The 24351-nt window shown below is 29.7% G+C and overlaps 4 protein-coding genes across 4 annotated transcripts; 3 read left to right on the top strand and 1 right to left on the bottom strand.

Annotated features, from left to right (window-relative positions):
- Positions 1 to 4175: 4175 nt before the first annotated feature.
- On the top strand, positions 4176 to 6288 carry LOC137832785 (7-deoxyloganetin glucosyltransferase-like). The gene is made up of 2 exons (XM_068641127.1): positions 4176 to 4769; positions 5186 to 6288. Exons 1-2 carry the CDS (start codon positions 4250 to 4252, stop codon positions 6124 to 6126), a joined length of 1461 nt encoding a protein of 486 aa, XP_068497228.1. The 5' UTR covers positions 4176 to 4249; the 3' UTR covers positions 6127 to 6288.
- Positions 6289 to 8946: 2658 nt separating this feature from the next.
- LOC137832784 (7-deoxyloganetin glucosyltransferase-like) lies at positions 8947 to 11185 on the top strand. The gene is made up of 2 exons (XM_068641126.1): positions 8947 to 9634; positions 10005 to 11185. The coding sequence occupies exons 1-2, from the start codon at positions 9106 to 9108 to the stop codon at positions 10949 to 10951; spliced, it is 1476 nt and encodes a 491-aa protein (XP_068497227.1). The 5' UTR covers positions 8947 to 9105; the 3' UTR covers positions 10952 to 11185.
- Positions 11186 to 12712: 1527 nt separating this feature from the next.
- On the top strand, positions 12713 to 14719 carry LOC137832782 (7-deoxyloganetin glucosyltransferase-like). Its single transcript, XM_068641123.1, has 2 exons — positions 12713 to 13510; positions 13606 to 14719. The coding sequence occupies exons 1-2, from the start codon at positions 12982 to 12984 to the stop codon at positions 14547 to 14549; spliced, it is 1473 nt and encodes a 490-aa protein (XP_068497224.1). The 5' UTR covers positions 12713 to 12981; the 3' UTR covers positions 14550 to 14719.
- Positions 14720 to 14762: 43 nt separating this feature from the next.
- Positions 14763 to 18066, bottom strand: LOC137832783 (uncharacterized). Its single transcript, XM_068641124.1, has 7 exons — positions 17938 to 18066; positions 17508 to 17717; positions 17134 to 17346; positions 16491 to 16586; positions 15781 to 15926; positions 15252 to 15471; positions 14763 to 15169 (listed from the first exon to the last, which is right to left on the bottom strand). The coding sequence occupies exons 2-7, from the start codon at positions 17658 to 17660 to the stop codon at positions 14987 to 14989; spliced, it is 1011 nt and encodes a 336-aa protein (XP_068497225.1). The 5' UTR covers positions 17661 to 17717; positions 17938 to 18066; the 3' UTR covers positions 14763 to 14986.
- Positions 18067 to 24351: the final 6285 nt, after the last annotated feature.

Raw genomic sequence — 24351 nt, 5'->3', positions numbered from 1 at the left:
ATAAAATTTAAAAAAAATAAAAAATTATGACGTGACAGAAATCGTGCCAAATTGGCATGACTTATCTAAATTTGTAACTTTTTTAAAAAGGATTCCATTTTGATAAAAAAAATAAAAAAAAATAACCCATCATGATAAAAAAACCTTATCTTTACTATTTTCTTGCATTTCAAGGTGTTAGACACTTGTTATCAGTTAATTAATTTTCAGTATATTTTATTTCACGAACATATTGTACCTTTTATTGGCATACTTTGCTCAATATGTAATTGAATTCTGGAGATCGTTTTCACTTTCTGGTTTTATAAAACCAGTCAGAATTCGATTTTCTTGAAATCGAATAATATAATAATTTTTTAAAATATATTTATTTCAATGTAATAAATATTTCAATTAAAATAGAAATAAATATCGTATTTATTTAAAAATATTTGAAATATATTTATTTAAATATAAGAAATATTAAAACACCATTACTCACCACAACCACCGACCACCAAACTAAGAAACACACCACACAAACTTCATTAAACTCCAACCAGATGTAGTTGAAAACCAAAGGATGCTATATAACTGTTTTTTAGTTTTTCATTTCTTTTCTATTTTCAACATCCAATTTCGAACAGTTAAAAAGAATTTGAGGAAAAAATAGAAATTAAATAAAGAATCTTTAATTTGAGAGAAAATAATAGACAAGAAAAATATTACAAAACTAAAAAAAAGGCATTCTTGTTTTTAATTATTTTAAAAAAATTGGCAGTTATCTTTTGCAACAAAGTACATTATGAAGCCACTTACAGCATTCACTTTTTAATATCTATCAATGCAATTTTCTGCATTCAAAGACTATGGACCTCTCTTGCTTTGTATGGGGGCCACTATTTATCATTTATCATGGCCTATTAACTAAAATATATTTATATTTTTTTTATATGATGAATAAAATAAAATATATGTATATTACAAGTGTCATCTTATAGTTAATATTTCTAATAAAAAATAGTTTTATTATATAAATGATTGTATGTACCATCTCGTGTTTTATTCAGGTTTTTACTCTGATATAACAATTTCTTTTTTATAAATATTTTCTTCTAAATAAAATCCATATAATAACAATAGTTTATATTATATTTGTTTATTATGCAATTTTAGAGTATTAAAGATAGTGGTTAACACTATTTTCTATTTTAATCAGACTAAATTAAAAAAAACAAATTTTTTAAAAAAATATTAAACTTTAAAAACTAAAAAATATCAACACACAACAAATTGATTTCACACAAATATTTTATTTTTAATTTTGTATATACATTTTTTTTTATTTTTAGAAAAAAAAATAAACATCATAAAAATCGCATTCGAACACCTGTAATTAAAGAGAGATATGTTGTTGGGTTCTAATATTTTTCTATAAGTGATTCTCATACATAAATTTGGTTTCAAGACATTTTTTTAAGATTTTTTCATATATTTCTTTGATAAACTATTGTATCGGTATGACCGAGACCGATCCCTGGCCTGACCAAGATCCACCTGACTGTCTGAGATCTGGTCTACCTAATCGAGATCTTAGAGACTTGGCCGAGACGATCGAAATTAGGGAAATCTGACCGAGACCTGAGAGACTTGGTCGAGACGATCGAGACCGGAGAAGCTTGGCTGAGACCCGAGAGACTTGGCCGAGACGACCGAAACCTGGAAAATTTGGCTGACGACCAACCCATATTATCGCTAATGCTGAAACCAAGGTCAGTGAAGTTAATCCGTCATTAAGAATTAGGTAATACAATCCTAAGGAGGGTCCACTCTGATAAACAGGTCCAACAAGGTAGGCACATTAGAATAATATAAATAGCACACATCCCAAGGAGTAAGGTATGTCATTTATTATTGTTCACCTACCAGAACACCATCACCCGCTCTTTACTGACTTGAGCGTCTGAGTGTCTTCGCAGGTACCCCACCATCCGATGTTCACCGAGATCGAGTAGCGAAAGAGAAGCAAGAGGACGAGAAGAATCTCAGTTCATCACTCAGCAACCTGACCGACCGAAGGAAAAAACACTTCAAGTGTTTTTTAAAGTCCCATCTCCCTATCTCCCTATTATGAACATATATGATAATGTCTTTTCTTTTATTCTGTGGGGGACTATAGTTGCAATACATGAGAACTTCAATGAAAATATTTGTATAGAATCACTGAATGTGAAAAATGTGTAATTTTTTTTTTTTTATATTTGCTGTAGATTCTGTATTTTATTACTGAATCTAAGGGTAGAAGAAGTAAGACCTATACCTAGGTCTGTAACAATATCAAATGGAATGTACTTTCTGTTTCAGTCCTGGGTTCTTTCCAGAATCATAAAGACGAATTTAGACACGGATAATTATAAAAAAAAAAAAAGATGATAGTTTAAAAATTTATGAAATTGTATAAAAAAATTTATGTGATAAGTTTAAAAATAAATATATATAATAAAAAATAAATAAAAAAATTAAATAATATAAAAAAATTAAAAAATATCTAAAGTTTACTTTACTCTTCCTCACAAGTACATTTATTATTAGTGTATTCTCTGTTATTGGTTGTGTTTTTCTATCCACAATTATGGCTCTGCATTTTTATATATAGTTGCACGGTCGACAAGATATTTTTAAGGAAATAATATGATATGCTGAATTGAATTGAATTAATTTAATGAAATATTAAATCATTTTAAAAGCATTAAAAATATATTATAAAATAATATAATGAATGGAGAAGTGTTTCAATTTTACAGTTTTCTTAGGATAAGGGGCACTGGAAGATCTGACAAGACATTGAAGATATGTAAATTATAGTAATGCTGCATTCTGATATGTCATGGTGAGATTTAAACATCTACCTAAAATATCTTTAACAGTGAAGTAACATCACATCACATCTCTGTACCTTAAAGACATTTTCATCACATGCATACTACATTTTTTTTCACAAAAACAAAATTTTATTACTTTAGTTTATGGAGGATAAAAGGTAACTCTACCCTTAAATTCAAATTTTAAATTTTTCTTGGCCCATGACCCATGTCCACTTTTCCTTTTGTCAGTTATGTGAAAATTTTTGTCAATTCTGTTTATCGCATGCGAATATATACAGAAGGAAAAGTTTATCTTATAATAACATAATAGTATTTTAAATTAAAAATAAAATAAATATAATTAAAATAATAATTTATTAGCGTGTAAAATATATGAATTTTACTGTATGGAACCTAAATCCTAAATAATTCTAAACCCTATATAGAAGGATGATATTTAAGATCCATAAAATAAAATATATCTACTAAACACAACTCAAAATATTAGTATTTTAATTAATTTTTTTATTTTTAACTTAAAATATATGAATATTATTAAAATAATTATTAAGTGAATGTATATTTTTTAGTAAATGTTCAGGAAAATATTTCTTTAATACCAAAAAAGTAAAATATATACACTTGACAAACCATTATAATAATATAATAGTATTTAAATTAAAAAACAAAAAAAAATATTAATTTATTAGTATACGAGGTGTATTTTTTTTTTTTACTGTAGATCATTTTAACATATCAAGACGCAGATGTCCAAGTAGAGTTTTACGTATAAGAAAAACTACAAAGAAATTATACTTTCACATCAATCCAAAGAATACAGCCACTTGACAATTATATATATATATATATATATATAAAACAAAATAAAATTGATATTTATTAAATAGAATACAATCACTTGATAACTATTTTAATATTATAATAATGTATATTAATTAAATATTAATATTTTGAGGTGTAGTATACGTATTTTAGTTTATGACTCTATCCATAGTTTGTCATTTGTTTTGAACAGCATACGAAGATATCTCTGTATGGTGTTGATATATCAGAAAAACGATGTTTTGACAATTTTGTGAATTTAATTCTTGATATTATACGTTTAAAAATAAATAAACATAATAAAAAGTAAATTTAAAATTAAATAATATAAAAATTTATTAAAATAATATTAAAAATTATAATAAAATTGTATAAAAAAATATGAATTGTGAATATATCATTATCATAATATATTAACACTTTAAGTAAAAAGATTAATTATTGAGTTCACATTTTAATAAATGTATCTTAGTCCGTCTTTAGAATATTAAGAAAAGTTTAGTCTATATATATAGTGTTCCCTGATGTTGAGAGAGTAGTGAGAGAAGAAAAGAAAAGCGAAGATGAGTGAGAATGGAGAGAGAAAGGGTCATGCTGTGTTGATTCCGTATCCAGCACAAGGCCATGTGACACCATTGTTGAAAGTAGCGAAGCTGCTTCACCTGAGAGGCTTTCACATAAGCTTTGTCCACACTGAATACAACTACAAACGCTTGCTGAAATCAAGGGGTCCCAATGCCCTTGATGGCTTACCAGATTTTCGCTTTCACGCCATACCAGATGGACTTCCTCCCTTGGATGATGATGATGTTACTCAGCATGTGCCCTCTCTCTGTCACTCTATCAGAAACAACTTCCTCCAACCCTTTTGCGACCTTCTCCACACACTTAACCGTTCTGCCTCTCAGGGTCTCCTTCCCCCTGTTACTTGCTTAGTTTCTGACGGTTGCATGCCTTTTACCATACAAGCTGCTCAACAATTTGCACTCCCTAACGTTATCTCTTGGCCTGCTAGTGCCTGTTCATTACTGTCTGTCATGAACTTTCCCACTCTGTTTGAGAAAGGTCTCACACCTCTCAAAGGTTAGCATCAACCTGTGTTCTTTCTTTCCTAAACTCTAGGATCTCTTTAGATAGGACAAAAGTAAGAAGTTATAAATTAATTGAACTTTTTTACTCAGCTAAAACCAATTGATACAACTATGTTAACTAATATTTGTTAAATTTATTAGACCATCAATTATCGGACCATTCATAATATGTTATTTCATGTATGAGCTGATGAGTTATAGTGTGTTAGAGATCGACATCAACTAAAAATTATGAAATTTTATAACTGGATTCACCTTTTAAATTAAACTTTAATATGATATCAGAATCATCATCGGCTATATACTTTTATCATACTACAAATAACATTTCTTAATAATATATGTTTGCTCTTATATCAATTAATAGATGGAGCTTTAAGCAAAGGCTTATGTATTTATAATATGCAGACGAGAGTTATCTGACAAATGGGTATTTGGACGCCAAAGTGGACTGGATTCCTGGAATGCAGAACTTTCGGCTGAAGGACATGGTTGACTTCATAAGGACAACGGATCCAAATGATATAATGTTGCAGTTTTTCACTGAATTTGCAAATAGAGTTGGAAGAAACTCTCCTATTCTTTTTAACACTTTTGACGAACTTGAGGACAATGTACTGAATGGTTTATCCTCCATTTTCCCCAGTCTTTATCCCATTGGTCCATTGTCTTTACTTTTGAATCAAACTCCACACCAGCACTTGGAATCTTTAGGTTCCAATCTTTGGAAGGAAAACACCGAGTGTCTCGATTGGCTTGAACCAAAGGAACCTGGATCCGTAGTTTATGTGAATTTTGGCAGCATCACTGTCATGTCTGCAGATCAACTGTTGGAATTTGCTTGGGGTTTGGCCAACAGCAAGAAACCGTTTCTGTGGATCATTAGGCCTGACCTTGTCATTGGAGGTTCCGTGATTTTGTCAACAGAGTTTGTGAATGAAACCAGAGACAGAAGCCTGATAGCAAGCTGGTGCCCACAGGAGAAAGTGCTGAACCATCCCTCAGTTGGTGGTTTCTTGACTCACTGTGGATGGAACTCGACTACTGAGAGTGTTTGTGGTGGAGTCCCAATGTTGTGCTGGCCATTTTTTGCAGATCAAACAACAAACTGCAGATATATGTGCCATGAGTGGGAGATTGGGATTGAGGTTGATAGCAATGCGAAGAGAGAGGAGGTGGAGAAGCTGGTGAATGAGTTGATGGTAGGGGAGAGGGGCATGAAGATGAGGGAAAGGACTCTGCAGTTAAAGAAGAAAGCAGAGGAAGCCACCAGACCCGGTGGTCGTTCATACATAAACTTTGACAAAGTAGTGAAGGAGGTGTTGCTTCAGCAGACATCATTCGATTGAAGGTTGTTTCTTTTTTATAATGTTTTACTGTAAGATCTTCTGTTTGTTGCAGTGTGATAGAAATAATGCACCCCTTAGGAGTGCTACTTTGTGTTTTATTTGTACTATCTTTTTACATTTCAAGGTGTTAGACACCTGTTATCAATTAATTAATTTTCAGTATATTTTATTTCACTAACATATAGTACCTTTTATGGTATAAATAATTAACAATAAACCCTGAATAACAACAAAAACACATCGTTTATATTTTATTTTATTGTACACTTAAACTCTAAAATAATGTTAAATTCTAAAATAATGTTAAAGCTAAATCGTTCTTATTTTAATTAATGAATATTTTTTTTTATTTTTAATTTAAAATATCATCATATTATTATAAGTATTTGTTATAGGAAATATTATAATTAAAATATAAATAAATATAATATTTATTTAAAATTAATTGAAATATATTTATTTAAATATAATAAATATTAAAATCAAAGTATAAATATAAATAATTTTAATAATCATGTAAGAAATAGTTGAAATATATTTATTTAAATATAATAATATAATAAATATTACAATAAAATATAAATAAATGTTATAATTATTTAAAAATTAATTAAAAGAACAGTATTTGTATCTCTTAAAAAAGAGGTGAGTAAAAGATGAAAACATCTTTTTTTTTAAGGCAGAATCACATCAATTGAGTGATTGTGACTCGTGATCATATGTTTAAATAGGGATATATGTCTTGGCTAAAGTTATTTCCATAATTTTCATTACAATGAACAAAATAATTTTCAAAACCCAAAAGTTTATATAGCACTAAAAAGTGGTAAAGAAAAATCCAAAACAACATCATTTTATTATTATTATTGAACTATCTTTGTTATGATTCATGAACATTACCAAAATACGTAAATTTGAAAGACATTCCTTTATGCTTTCCAAGAATGTCAAGTTATATATTTTGAGTGCTTCATGAGTGATGTATGAAACCATAAAAAAAAATAAAAATCTCATATTTCCCATTGATTAATACATTAGTGAATAGATATTTAGATGAGTGGTTTAATGCAACAAATTTTGATTGCACATGATTTATGAAACCCCAAATTAAATGTTGTTAAAAAATTATAAATCAAATATTACATAATGATAAAAAAAATGTCTCCAAACAGTTCATTCATCAAACACTATAATATCTTTGTTTAAAAATTTGGTGCAAGCATCAACCATTTTACCATTAGTACAATATAATGAGATGACAATATTATAATGATTTGTAATTTGAAATACTTCAAGATATACAACAACATGGAATCATACTATCAATATCATAAGGTACGATTAATTTTTTTCTACAATTCTTTTGTAAAATTTATATTACATAATAAGTTGAGGTTTTGTGCGTAATTTTTCAAACATGTAATTTTGGGATATTAAAACAATTTAATAACAAGAATGAAGAAAAAATAACTATGATAGATGTGAGTAATCTTAAATTTTGTTCATTAAGAATAATATTAAAATAATTTTGAATATAGATTTTTATTTTATATTTATGTCTAATTCAACTTTACAAAATTTAAAAAATAAAATTTATATATCTCTTATATATTATGATTTTGTCATATCCCTCATAGATATTAAATCTCTAACATAAAGTTTGAAAAAATCTTAAAGTTTGGTTTGAAAAAATTGTTCAGAGTTCCATAATGATGTTAGGCATTCTTACCAAAAATTGAAAGTCATCTTTTAATGAGGCTGAAATCTTCTATCTTCTCTGATCAATATTAATAATAATATTATTAATAATAATAATAAAAGAATTTCATGTTATATGAAATGTATGTTAATGTGTAAATATTGTTAAATACTCAAAGTCACCAGGTAAATAATATAGTAAAAGATAAAATAAATATAAATATTAAAATAGCGTGTGTTGAAGTCAATTTTCAGATAGGATAAAGATGATTATTATATACTTGTGGGATTTATCATATGAGGTTGAGTTAATTACATTAGAGATAAATTTTGAATTATTAAGAGTGATATTCTGATTTTTTATTTTTTTATTCAGTTATATGATATTGTAATAAAATAATTGGGTTATATATATATATGTAGTTATTCTGTGTTACCTAACTCATTCTATTAATAATAATCAATTCGATATATAGGATGAAACGTGAATCTCTAGAATTGTCTAGCTAAATAAAGTAGGTATGGCAAGAAAATAAAGATTATATAATGAGATATTGGGTCCAACTTTGAGTAGTGTGAAATTATTTGGTGGCTCAATTTGGCATCCAAGAAACAGAGTTCCCACAAACTCTGCTACTGTTTCGTGATCTCATTCTTGAACCATTGAATCAGGACTAAACAAAAAAATAAGATAAATAACAATGTACTAATCTTGATAAATATTACAGTTTTATTGTGTGAATCTAATCATATGAAGTATGAAATAATTTAGTATTATAGTTTGAGTTTTTATTTTCAGCATAGTTACTATAAAGAAATCAATCAGTTTACACGAGATCGCGTTTGATATGGTAAAGTCTTCTGTTTATGTCCTCATGTGCGTGTTTCGTGATTATTACTTCTGCAAGTGGCTTTTTTTTTATTTTGACTTTGGTAAAAACAAGAGTTTTGTTGCTTGTCTCTCAACTTCAGATTCACATAAGACAAATGGAAGATTTGTATTCTGATACATAAAATTTGATATCAGTGAATCATCTTCTTTGGATGTGCCGACAGATAAAAAATGACAATAAGAAATTCGAATATATCTCTTAAATGGTGTTTTGGTGTGAGATATACGACACTGTTGACAGTGATATACGTATCTGTCTCAGCGCTACATACTGATTACAAAATAATTAATCCAATAAAATATGGTCATGAAAAAGGCTTAAATGGGAAGTTGTGTTTGTGCTAGAGTTGAATTTGTATTCATAGATCAAAGCATAAAAAAGATCAAGCATGAGTTACTTTGCAGAGAGAAAGCCACACGCTGTGTTCACTCCATATCCACTTCAAGGACACATAAACCCCTTGTTCAAACTAGCAGAGTTGCTTCATCTCAGAGGCTTTCACGTAACCTTTGTCCACACTGACTACAACCACAAACGTTACCTCAAATCAAGGGGTCCTAATGCCCTTCAGGGCCTGCCAGATTTTCGCTTTGAAACCATCCCAGATGGCCTTCCTCCCTTGGATGCTGATGCTGATGCTGATGTTAGTCAACACATACCCTCTCTCTGTGACTCCATCAGAAAGAACTTCCTCCAACCCTTTCGTGACCTTCTTGCTAGACTTAACCACTCTGCCACTACTGGTCTCAACCCCCCAGTTACCTGCTTGGTTTCTGACTGTTTCGTCACTTTTCCTATCCAAGCAGCTCAGGAACTTGGACTCCCTGTCCTTCTCCTTTCCCCACTCAGTGCAGGTGCATTCTGGTCTTTCATGCACTATCGTACTCTGGTTGAAAGAGGAACCGTACCCCTCAAAGGTATATATACAGTTATGTTCTTCATCCATTCAGCATAAAACGTGTTTTAGCATCTTCAAGATTTACACTGGATCAAGTTTAGTACCTATAATTTGGAAAGGATACCTTTAGTCCACTAACTTTTGAACTGTGGTGAATTTGTGAATTTTGTGATCGTTTTTGTCATTTTGACCAGATGAGGAACAAACAAAGTTGATCATATTTCAGAAAATACAAAGACCAAGATAGTCTTTTTAAAATACAGGGACAAAACCATTTTTTTTAGAATATTAAGGAACTTAAAACAGTTATTACATTTGAATGTACTATGTGATAGATGTGTTCATGCATGGATTTGACAGCTATTGGCCTTTGTGATTGTGACATGCAGATGAGAGTGATCTGACAAATGGATATTTGGACGCCAAAGCAGACTGCATTCCAGGGTTGACAAATTTTCGGCTGAAGGACCTGCCTGACTTTATGAGGACAACAGATCCAAATGATGTAATGTTGAACTTTTTCATTGAAGAAACTGATAAAATTCCCAGCGCCTCTGCTGTTGTTTTTAATACTTTTGATGAACTTGAAAGAGATGCAATTAATGCAATCTCCTCTTCCTTTAAACTCCCTTCTGTTTATACCATTGGTCCTTTCCCTTTACTTTTGAATCAAACTCCACACCAGCACTTGGAATCTTTAGGTTCCAGTCTTTGGAAGGAAAACACCGAGTGTCTCGATTGGCTTGAATCCAAGGAACCTGGATCCGTAGTTTATGTGAATTTTGGCAGCATCACTGTTATGTCTGCAGATCAACTGTTGGAGTTTGCTTGGGGTTTGGCAAACAGCAAGAAACCGTTTTTGTGGATCATTAGGCCTGACCTTGTCATTGGAGGTTCCGTGATCTTGTCATCAGAGTTTGTGAATGAAACCAGAGACAGAAGCCTGATAGCAAGCTGGTGCCCACAGGAGAAAGTGCTGAACCATCCTTCAGTTGGAGGTTTCTTGACTCACTGTGGATGGAACTCGACTACTGAAAGTGTTTGTGCTGGAGTCCCAATGTTGTGTTGGCCATTTTTTGCAGATCAGCCAACAAACTGCAGATATATGTGCCATGAGTGGGAGATTGGGATTGAAGTTGATAGCAATGCGAAGAGAGAGGAGGTGGAGAAGCTGGTGAATGAGTTGATGGCAGGGGAGAAGGGCAAGAAGATGAGAGAAAGGACGATGGAGTTGAAGAAGAAAGCAGAGGAGGTGACAAGACCAGGTGGTTGTTCATACATAAACTTGGACAAAGTAATCAAGGAGGTGTTGCTTAAGCAGACATCATGCGATTGAAGGGTTTTTGTTATTCATGAGATGTGTGTTTTCACTGTTTATAGAGTAAACATATAAGCACCACAGTAATAATTCATTCCCTTAGAATGTGTTGGAATGTTATAGAAAAATGCCCCTTAGTAGTTTGTAATTCCTCTGTTCTAATTTTTTCTTGATATTTCAAACCGCCATTCATTCTGTTTTGGATGATATTTAGAGACTTGTTATCAATTAATTAATTTTCAGTTTATATTACCATCAACTTGTTTCTTGCATGTTACAACATGCATAGTTAGTTGACATAATTTATGTAATTGAAATAAGAATTATCTATTTAATGGTGAATATTCGTTCTGTCATAATCCATGTTGAAAGATTCTTAAACCGTTTAAAAGGTTGTAGACGGTATATAACTTTTAGATCGTCTAGTAGTTCAAAGACTTTTTTTGTGAATGAGAACTTTACTTAGACTGTTTAATACTTTTGTTTATTTTTTAGAATTTTAGTTGCCGTTTCATTGTTCCCTCAGTTGATTCATTGCAGACCTTTTTTCGAAGAGTGTCTTCTACTGGAAGTTAATTAAACAATTTTTTTGTTTGATTATATTAAAATATTTTTTAACGTTTGAATTAAATTAAGAGTTCGTTATAAAACTTGAGAGAAATTATAAATTTTAATCCCATATCCATATAATGAATTTTTATATATGTGGACGTAGATTATGTTTCACTCAATGTTAAATATTTTTTTATGTGATTCATCGTCACTCTATTATATCTTGTTTTTGCATTGGTATCTGTAGACGGTTACGTAAATTTATGGGTTTCTTTTAAATTAATTAAATTATTTTAACAGTGTAAGCTGCATCAGCAAATTGAACATATACATAAACAATTATAAAAAATACTCTTGGATCAAATTGAAATCTGGGTTAAAATAATGCGAGGCTATTAAATCTCCCATTAGCCTTTTTTTGTTTATTAGTGGAATGGTGTTTATATGTTGGTATTCTTTTCTTTTACATCCTTATTATATTAAATAATAATAATAATATATTGAATTAAGTTATTTAATTAAAGGATAAATTAAATTATTAAATATAAACGATAACAAATAAGGTTGTAGAGTGGTAATGAAAAGGTCCGTATCTGTTGTTTTATTGTTAATTATGGGACTTACAACCTAACATTAAAAATAAGTTAATAATTTTGATGATGTCAATAAAAAATAAACACAGTCAACTTTAATATGAAAAAAATATTTTACAATATAGTTAGTTGATTAGGCTTACATGCAGACACACTGATTCTTCTAACAAGAAAATTACAAAACCTCTTATATAAATTTTACAAAAAAATACAAATTTTATTATGACACACAACTATCTTAATCTTCTGTACTAAAAAAGAACAGTAAAATTACTTAAATTAATTCCTCAACTTTATAATAATTATCAACTTTTCTTTTTGTTTATTATTCAATGTGAGACTCTGATAACAATTCATTCATACCTTTTTTCTCTTCACATCAGTATCCATACCCCTTTCACTAGAAAAGTGGTGTTAAGAGTATTGATTTCTTATTTAAACATAAAAAGTCAACACCATATTTGATAATGAAATTTGTAGGTGAATTGTTGTAAATCATTGTAGGGATAAACAAAGTTAGTTTTAAGTTGAAGCAGAAGGAAAAATGGTGATAGACGAGGGATCATTGACTTTAGTGAACACTGCAACAACACCTGTCCATTTATCTTTCTCCATAGTATTTGGATTGCCTTCTGCATTAGAGGCGACAGAATCTGTATCCTACCTCACCCATTCCCCACATGTAGTAACCACTCAAATATTTTCTTTTCATTTTTTAAATTCAACATCTATCCCATCAAAATGCCACTACTTCTAAAAAAGGCCTTTTATATAAAAAACTGCAAGATGTTGCAATTGTCTTGTCTGGCAAGTGGTTCATTCATTGAGCTTGCTATATTTGTTGAGAGGGTTTTCCTTTCCTTTGACTTTCCCCTTCATTTTGCATAAAAAGGAAAATTCAAGATGAACTGCACTGCTGAGACAAAGCCACACGCTGTGCTGGTTCCATTTCCACTTCAAGGACATATAAATCCCTTGTTCAAACTAGCAAAGCTGCTTCATCTCAGAGGCTTTCACATAACCTTTGTCCACACCGACTACAACCACAAACGCTACCTCAAATCAAGGGGTCCTAATGCCCTTCAGGGCCTGCCAGATTTTCGCTTTGAAACCATCCCAGATGGCCTTCCTCCCTTGGATGATGATGCTGATGGTGATGTTAGTCAACACATACCCTCTCTTTGTGACTCCTTCAGAAAGAACTTCCTCCAACCCTTTCGTGACCTTCTTGCTAGACTTAACCACTCTGCCACTGCTGGCCTCATCCCCCCAGTTACCTGCATAGTCTCTGATTGTTTCATGAGTTTTCCTATACAAGCTGCTGAAGAACTTGCAGTCCCTATCATTCTCCTTTCCCCGGTCAGTGCAGGTGCATTCTTGTGTTTTATGCACTTCCGTACTTTGGTGGATACGGGAACCGTACCTCTCAAAGGTATCAATTTATGTTCTTCCTCCATTTAGTATATGTTCGGATGCTTTTTGTGTACGGATCTGTCAGTGGTTGGTTTTTGTGATTATGATGTGCAGATGAGAGTTATCTGACAAATGGATATTTGGACACCACCTTGGTAGAATGTATTCCGGGTTTGCAAAATTTTCGCATGAGGGATCTGCCTAGCTTTGTAAAGACAGCAGATCCAAATGATTTCATGCTAGAATATTTCATTGAAGTAGCTGGTAGAGTTCCTACAGTGTCAGCTATTGTTTTTAATACTTTTGATGAACTTGAAAGAGATGCGATGAATGCTCTGTCCTCTATGCTCCCTTCTCTTTATACCATTGGTCCTTTCCCTTCGTTTTTAGATCAAAGTCCCAGTAACCACTTGGCTTCTCTTGGTTCCAATCTTTGGAATGAAGATCCCAAGTGTCTTGAGTGGCTTGAATCCCAGGAACCCAGATCCGTAGTTTATGTGAATTTTGGCAGCATCACTGTTATGTCTGCAGAACAACTGTTAGAATTTGCTTGGGGTTTGGCCAACAGCAAGAAACCGTTTGTATGGATCATTAGGCCTGACCTTGTCATTGGAGGTTCCGTGATTTTGTCATCTGAGTTTGTGAATGAAACTAGGGACAGAAGCCTAATAGCAGGTTGGTGTCCACAAGAACAGGTGCTGAACCATTCATCAATTGGTGGATTCTTGACTCATTGTGGATGGAACTCAATCACTGAAAGTGTTTGTGCTGGAATCCCAATGTTATGCTGGCCCTTTTTTGCAGATCAGCAAACAAACTGTAGATATGTGTGCAATGAGTGGGAGATTGGGATTGAAATTGATAACAATGTGAAGAGAGAGGAGGTGGAGAAGCTGGTGAATGAGTTGATGGTAGGGGAGAAGGGAAAGAAGATGAGAGAAAAGACGACGGAGTTGAAGAAGAAGGCAGAGGAGTTCACCAGACCCGGTGGTCATTCATACATAAACTTGGATACAGTGATTAAGGAGGTGTTGCTTAAGCAAACATCACTTGGTTGAAGGGTTTTTCCTTTTTATAGAAGTTGTACTGTAATAATTCATTGATCTTCTCTCCTTTACACTTTCTTTGTAATCGAAATAATGAGCGCTAGTTTGTGTTTTCTTTGGAACAGTACCTAATATCTTCTCCACATTTCAAATTTGTTATCAATTAATTAGTTTTCAGTTTATATTACTAGCTTCGAGTTTCATGCATATATTACAACTTGTAGGTAGTAGACAGACATAATTTATATCATTGGAATAACAATGATCTATTCAACATTCTTGGTGAGTTGTAAACTTTTATGGTGACATAACATTCTTCTGAAGATGAAGCAATGCGAAAATGAAATTTTTATTATAAACTTGTTTTGAAACTGGCACACTTCTTGTTATTCCAAGCCACAACCGTTGTACAGAATTTAAGCATGGTCTCTCACTCGACATTTGACAATCTATTTTAAGTTTTGCTGTATTATAAGTTGTGCTCCTTCAACTAGCTGCTTTACCACTTCACCAGCAGGCAGAATTTCCTTGATGAGACCAACACCTTCGCCAGCAAACATCACCATGCTCTCAAGATCGCCTGTAGTTGTCATGTTTGGAACAGTACCTGCAAAACGTCGTATATCTTTGTCCTGTTTCGTGCAAAAAGTATAGTCAAACACAAATGTTGTAGACATAACAGTTGCATATAAGGATGGTAGTTTTGTCACGTACCACGCCATTAATTGTTGAATGGCCAATGATGGGTTGGTTGGTTTCGTTTTCGTGTGCCGGAAGCGATCTCCATTCCTTATAGAAAGGTGTCTGCAAGACACGATGAGGAGCACCAGGCCATCTTGCCCTCCCAAACACATCCGTGTATGCAGTCTCATCAAGTTCAACCAATTTCCTTTTGTATGTAGAATGAGCATTGCTTTCCTCAGTTGCCAAAAACCTGCAAACAAGACTCTTGGCATGAAAACATATATGAAAATGTGTAATAGTGTCAGGAATAATCTAACTTAAATTGAGATTATTAGGTTGGACATGGAGATAGTGTTGGGCACCTTCGTATATCTCATCACAACAGACCTATAATCTCATGAAGAATAAATTGTGGAATTTATAAGCCTCATTGCAGGCTTCTATCATGGAGGCAGAATTCTTGATTTAAAGACAAAAATTGCATATGCCAAGATACTACAGCAACAATAGGAGAGCAATTTACTCAAATATGATTAATGTGAAAGTAATATTTCAAAACCTGGTGCCTAAACAGACGCCTTGAGCACCAAGGGCTAGAGCAGCAACATAACCCCGACTATCCACAATTCCTCCAGCTGCAATAACTGGTATCTCTCTGTCACCAACCAGATCGACCACCCTTGACACCAATGTAATTAGACCATCCTACAATTACGTGAAAGAAAAAAGCACTGTCTCTCAGTGGCAATGCAAAGATGGAAAATAGTAGTCTGTGATCCACGATTGAAAAAACATGATTAGCTATCATTCATATCAGCTGCTAATGATCAACTAAGCAATGGTGGTGGTAGACAACAAAAAGATGAACTTTTTCAAAGGTTGTGAGAATGTTACATATACAAGTGACGGTCTTCCCCTCAAAACAACTAAGGACATGAGGCAGTGAATACTGAAAAGATCCAACAAGCCAGATTTCAACAATACTTTTAACTAGAAAGGTTTTCTGCAAGTGTATGGGGAATATTTGAATATATTTGAAATTGCACACTCATTATTTCTGATAGAAAAGCATTGGTGATGAAATTTTGCTTTTTAATTCATCACTTCCTTAAATCAATACCTTTCCAGACTTTTATTGAATAGAAAACACAAGCAAAAAAATACCCTTGTGGAAAAGTGTCTCAAGGAAAAACAATGTAATGTGTAGTTATTCAACACCTGCAACCACTACTACATAGACTATATCAAAATTATGACAAGCATGCACACCTGACCCAATACATGACCACCAGCTTCAAGTCCTTGTACAATTATCCCATCCACACCTGCTTCAATCGCTTGTTTCGCACCTTCAATGTTCCCCACCTGTAATAGGATTAAAAATACGAGTCCCAGATTAGATTTCAGACGATAACCTACAATTAGCTTTCAACATGCCTCACAAAAGGGACTGCATATCACTTAAGTCAATCAACCTATCCACTAGCAATATAAATTTCTTCATAAACACTGACAAAAACAAGAAATGAAATATGTTTTTTCATATGCTAAAATTGATTTATATATAAGTTAATATCAGCTCTTTGAAGAAGCTAAATCTGCAAGTACTTCAGGAAAGTTTATCTAAGCATAAATAAGGAAGGAGAATCATGAAATATAAACTCAGCAATGGTACAAGTTATAGCAGACTGAGGGTTCATCATGACTTCAAACGAATTTCGAGTTTAATTATCCTTAACATGAAAATAAAATGGGCTAAGTTTAAATCCAGCCAGGCATCAAAAAGCACAAGAACGGAATAATTAATATGCAAAGCAAATAAAAAGAAAACCAAAATTAAGATATCATTGTCTTTTAGGATTTGCGTATAGTTAGTAACCTGATACTCTTAATAAATGAACAGAAAACTCACTTGAGGAACAACTTTGACCCCAGCAGCGTGAGCCTTATTTACTAGTTCCGTTGTACAATCACCCCATGAAATTTGCAAGACTGCAACTTTTTCTTCCAGAATGACCTTCAAATTCTCCTCAAAAGGAAAGGCTAGAACGACACCAACCCCGAAAGGTTTATCAGTTAAGGTCCTAGTCGTCTTTATGAGTCCCCTCAAATAATCGGGCGATTCCTGTTAGAGTCAAATCAACAAATAATTACACTTCATAGCAATGAACTTGTAGAAAAAGACTATAAATTTACACAGCGTATGATACTCCTAGACAAGTTAACAATGAACTGATGCAGGAATTGAAGAACAGAAGGCAATGATGAGCATGAGCATGAACATACCCAATCAGGGGCCCTAAGAAGTCCAAGAGCACCAGCATTGGCAACTGCAGCTACAAGGTGAGGAGCAGAGATATCAGGGCCTAATGGAGCCTGAACAATACCATATTCAAAACCCAGTATCCCTCTCCAACCCATCTTGCTCCCCAAGTTCATCAATCTTTATCTTCCTTTAACAATAAATGGATCTCAGGAATGACATCACACGATGCACTACACGAACCATTTATATTATTTTTATAATACGAACAAGTATTGGAGTTAAACATGAACTCTTTTTAATATGATAGAATCAGAGACATTAACTTTTAGTCACACTATACAATTCATATACGACACTTCACTTGACTGTACTGTACATACAATTACCATTTCTCAGAGAATTTCACAGTATAAACATGAAAATAACAATTTCAGTAACCTGAGCAATTACCTTCAAGTTTTATTCCATGAGTGTGCAATTTCTGTAACATGAACGTGCTAGCTTCTCTCTGTTACGCTTTAGGTTTTTGTTGTTCTGTTTTTATGTTGCCCATTTAATAGCTATCTCAACTTTTTCTTTAGCTTTCTCTCTCACGTGTCCATTTTATTTCCGATTCTAACAAGTTTTAATTGTGGTTTTAATTTTGCTTTATACACGAAATTAAATTGAATTTTTATTCAGTAAAGCTAATTATCCTTTTTACATATCATAGAGCAGTTATAACATAATGATTAATAAAATTCAAACACTTGTTCAGATGAATGGAATATGGAATTCAATATATAACAAAAGGTTAAACTCTCCATTTGAAACTTTTAATGTTAATGAAGATAAGTGATTTTCTCTTGTACTTGAGTCCCAACGTTTTATTAGGTTTACATATCTTAATAATATATTATTAACTCTTGTCTCAAAATATTTAATTATATAAACAATAATACTTAACTGATGCTTTCTTTTAGTTTTTGACAAAAAATATTTTATGTTTTTATCAAACTTTCATCAAGATAATTATAACTACTCTTCCAACACTTTTTGTTCTTCCTCTACTTTGTTCTTCAGTGTGCTTCTAATGATTTCTTCTTCATGGTATTTCGTTTCTCGGATATGTGGGTGTACCTGTAAGGTGTTTCGATGATAAAGTCATAAATAATCAGTTTAGTTAAGTGATTATCTTTTTAAAAAAACACTCTAGTTAATCAAGTCACCTATTTATACTATTGGGCTATATCAATCTTATTGGACTTTTACTATTTGTACTTATATTTATTGAATTTACTCATAATTATATTTTGGGTTTAACCTTTAGACCTTAACATTACTATGTTGATATTGTGCATTGTTTTACATTTTCATATTTACCATCAAAGTCTTATTAATCATATAGTGTTTAACATACCCAAAGATCTTTCAATCTCACATCTTCTCGGTCTCTTGGTCCAATAACTTAATAATTTTACTTGGAGAAGCACATTTTATATGTGTTTAGCAATAGTTATTATAAATAATAACATTTTATTTCTTAGAAAATACTCTATTTCTTTTATAATCTTCATTGTGAAATAAAGATATTTTTTTTGTTTTTATACAAACTACTTAAATATCATTTATTTAATATTCAGCATTTCGTTTTAATATAATTTTACAAAGATTAATCTCGTAAACTAATTGATTTATATTAAAAAATAGATTTAATTTCAATTCAACTTCATAAAATTGGATTTATGTAAAAAATAGATTTAATTTCAATTCAACTTCATAAAATTGGATTTATGTAAGATCTTTTAACATCTAAGATGAAAGTTACATGTATAGAATTGAAAAGTCTTTGAACATTTTTCCATGCATACTAATGAATCTTAATGTTGGACACAATCGTATCTTTTTCACTTGGGCCATAATTTCTCAATTGAAAGTTGACCAAGTCTTCTTACTTTGGATGTTAATTCCTTGGAATAAAATGTGTGTGGCTTTCAAAGACTTTGGGATAAGAAGAAGCCAAATTGGATGTCACATGACTCCTCAATAATGAACTTCGTTTTTAACTTTTCCTCAATCTTCATTAACAATATCTCCTTTCAATTATAATTCAAAAAAGAAGTAAGAAGAGTTCAATACAAAAATTTAAAAAATTATATATATATATATTATGTCATTACAATAACTCACTTATTAAATTGTAATTTTAGATAATTTAGACAATAAAATTATAGAAAAAAATTAATGAAAGAAAGAATAAATTATTGTAATCTATACATATTTTTTTTTCATTTTTTATCTCTAAACAAAATTTCATGTCCTACAACTAATCTTTATTTAAAAAATCTAACTAAATAAATAAAGTTAATTACTATTATTTTTCTCATTTACGATGTACAAACTTAGATTGCTTATAAGGATATTCCTGTTACAAAGGAAGTGAATTTAGTGTGATGTTTAAACTCATATCATACAAACAATAATAACAAAATAACTCCTATTGAATATATGTAACCTGTGTGTAAAAAGACAACATTTATTAGACTTGGGACATATACAAAAAGAGAAGATTTAAGTTTATGGAAAATTGAAAGTTGATAAAGTAATGTTTTTCATGTTTATATTTTAAGAAAAAACATTAATTGGAAACAAGATTTTTTAGTGTTGGTTTTTAGTCAAATTTTTTATAAAAGCATTTTTACTACAAGAGATAAATTAAATTTTCCAGATTAAAACAAAGTTTGTATCTAAAAAAATACCATATAATTTGTATTAAATCATTTAAGGTGATAATAAATTAAAAAATCTCATAAAAATAATATGATATATTTAAAGTTTTAAGATCTTATATAAACATTCTTTAAAATATTTTTCTATCCTATTAAAAAGTTAGTTATTCATAAAAAAAAATTATAATTTTTTTGTATTTATTGTATTGCCAAATATTGAATGAGTACTCGGTATATCGATCATTTGATGTAAGATAACAGATCACAAATGACTAATCACTCACTAAACAAGATTAAAAAGGTAATTAGATCTTCACGAACCTATAACAACCATCAGGCTCATAAGAAAACTATAAATAGAAGATAATACCAGAGAAAAGTGGTACTTATCCTATAACCACAATATCTAAAAAATGGACATACTCATTGCTGACTCAACTTAAACGTCGAAGTGTAATTACATACATTCATTCTAAAACCATGAAGTGTCGAAAAACTACGTAATTAAAGAATTTAGAAACTTAATAAAAAAATGTGATTTTAAAAATGATATGTATAAAAATAAGCATGAAGTTATTAACTTTTAAAATTAAAATTTTATTGTGTTTAGTATTTTATGATTTGAAGTGTGTGAGACGGGTCAAACGTGAATGGATTGGCACCGAAAGAAGAAGAAAAATATACACCAAAATCCCCCAAACTTGTCCCATTCTCCTCACTCTTTTGTCTAATTCTTTTTAACAAATACTCCTCCATGCTTTTAACTCTCTCAAATACTTTTTCTTCTACAAAAAATTATAATCACTTTTATGTTTGCTGTATAATTAATTATATAAAAATATAGTTGATTATCTATTAATAAATAAAATGTTTATAACATAACTAATTAGATTAAAACTATAATTAACTATATTTTCTTCCATCTAATTCTAGTGGGTGATCAACCTTAGGATATTTTATATGTCCCCTTGTTATAATATTATATTATCAAAATATCATCAACTTCTCATTCATATATATATATATATATATATATATATATATATATAACTTCAGAAATTTTTAAAGATAAATATATACATGTTTTGAGAAAAAAAAATATAATTTAAACATTTTAATATAGTATTTTCTTAATAAAAATAAATATGTTTACATCATACCGCATATTATATCTTAACAACTGTATGACATATTTTTATTTATGCATATATATCTAATTCAATTTAAATGTTAATAAATTAAAATATATTAAATATTACATTATAACAATATTCAAATATAATATAGTAATCAAAATGATATAGTCAAAGATAATTTAATTTTAAAATTTTAAAATATTTAAAAATATGTTTTTTCATGTTTAGAAAACAATCCATCCAACAAACACTTGGTTTACTAAGTAAATTAAAAACCAAGTAAATTAAATACATGTTACAATTCGTTTAATCATCAATTTGCTCAGCGAAATGTATTAACTAAAATTAAACTAGTTTTTCTTACCTATTTAAATTGTTAAAAAATATTATTATTTTTAAATAAAACTTAAATAACTAGTTTTTTTTCATTTTTACTTTTAAACAATTTTTCAATTTTTTACACTATTTTTTTTAAACAAAGAAGTTAAATTTTGTAAGTGGATTTTCAAGTGTATAACACCGGATTCATACTACTTAAATTTGAATTCAAATTTTCAAACTCATTCTTTACTACTTTAGTCAACAACTTTTGTTAGAATTCAATAAAAAGTATGTTAAAATTTTTAATTTTATTTTAAATATAATTATTTTTTATTAAGAATTAATAATAAACTGCATGAAATAGTGGTCCATTATAAAAATAATTACTAAAATGGTACACAAGCTTTTTTTTAAATTATATATTTATTCATTCATTTAAAAAACTAAAATAATTTTTTAAAAAATTTAATCTAATATAAATTAAATTAAAATAACCTATTTCTATTTGATGACTCAAACATAAATTTAAAAATATTAAAGTGGAGTTTAAAATGGTTCATAACCACAAAAAGTTGAATCATATCTTCCTTTTCTTCAGTGCCCATAACTTCTTAGCAATGATTTATTTTATCTTTGTGTCACATCAATTATTTATTTTATATTTTTCTGTCGTTCTCTTTTTATTTGACGCATAGTTGAACATTATCTTGGCAATGTGGTTCGGATCCAGACAATACTCATAAATGGTCGGAAAAACACGGTCTAACTAGGTTTGACTTTTTACAATCATATATTATTAGGTGCATCTGAACATAAGAAAAATATCATCATTATTAGGAACATAATAAATACCTCATTTTTCCGTCTTTCAAATTCACTATAGACTTATTTTACGTGAGTACTTTAGGTTTAGGTTATGGGTCTTGTTTATTTATAGTCTTTTTTCTATTTATGTATTTAATATTATGAGGAGTATAAATTAATGAATGTTAATCAATTAATTTTAATCATTAAATTAAGATAGAATTATGATTAAAAGTAGAAAGAATTACAATTAAATATATATTTATATATATATATATAAATTTATGCTCTACAGAAAAAAATCATTTAATACACAACACAAGTAGTACTCTAAACTCATATTTTATATTATATTCATTAAAAGAATGTTATTAGAAAAGTCCCGAAATTGAATCATTAGAACTTGAAAAAGACCTACCAACCAATATCAAAATGACAAAACAATTATATAAATTATTTTAGTCACAACTTAATTAAAAATAAATATACTACATATCATAATATATAAATAGACGAGAATCTAATTAAATCAACTTAAATTTAAAAATCTACTTCTTATAATATATATTATAAATAAAAAGTATAAATATTACATTAACAATAAGGTGTCTACAGGCTAAGTTTACTGACTCAACTATTTTTAGGCTTTTAATTAAATAAATAATTTAATATATATTAAGTTACTATAAGGTTATTGGTATACTGTGTTATTTTTAATATAAAATTCAGTTTGTTCATATTTTTAATGTATGCTATATATGTGTATTTTTATAAATACAAATATTATTTTATAATTGCTTTAAATAGTAAACACGATTTCATAGGTTTTTGAACTTTTTCTTTTATATGACAAGCTAGCTTGTAGAGAATTTCATTCCAAAACTATCATAATCTTGCAGTATATCACAATCTTCACATATATCACATTATTATGATTTCCTAAAATAAAAATCACTTCATCCATCTCAAAAAATTTCATATAATATATTTTTCCTTAAACCCTGCTCAGAGCAAATATCTATTTAGATCGAAAACTTATAAAAGAAATATTTGTTGTTCTATTCAAGTCTTGGACCTTCAATATATCACCTAGTTCATTTTTATATGATTGACTCTTTTGTTTTACTCAATACCTCAATTTATATGTGTAGTTTTTCACATAGTTCTCAATAATAACAAATAAAAAATAATACAACAAAGTTTTTAATTTGTTATATTCATTATGCATACTAATATACACTTTTTAATTTCTCATGGCATAAATAATCACATTCAAAACATTGCATAATATATTTCTACGGTCTTACCATAATAGATAAATTAGCATACAACTTTCTAAATTAAATAAATTTTCATAAAAAAGTAAGTATGTCTAAATTCAATATTAATCAATAAATATATATATATATATATATATATATATATAACTATTCAACTATTCAAAAACAAGTAGTATACAAAAACAAGTTTGGTATTACAGTAAACTATTCAAAATTAATATATATATATATATATATATATATAACTATTCAACTATTCAAAAACAAGTAATATAAGTACAAAAACAAGTTCCGTATTACATTAAACTATTCAAAATTAATACGAGTTCGATCTTTCATGTTAGATATTATTATGCTTCAGGTTGACACTTCTAAATAACAATAATCATCTGACATGATAAAAAAATATTATTAAAAAAAATATAAAAGAATTAAATCAAAATCTATATATTAATATGACTTTGAGAAAAACAAATTAGATCAAATTTTACTTCATACTTGTCACTTATTTTTAACAGAAAAAAAAGCCAAAGAAATCTAAAAAAGTAACAATAGTCTTTTATATTGTAATTACAATTAATTACATACTCAAAATGATTAAATTCATCCTTCCAA

Source organism: Phaseolus vulgaris, chromosome 6 (genome assembly GCF_000499845.2).
Source record: "Phaseolus vulgaris cultivar G19833 chromosome 6, P. vulgaris v2.0, whole genome shotgun sequence".
NCBI lineage: Eukaryota > Viridiplantae > Streptophyta > Magnoliopsida > Fabales > Fabaceae > Phaseolus > Phaseolus vulgaris.
This window is presented reverse-complemented; position numbering and strand designations above follow the sequence as displayed.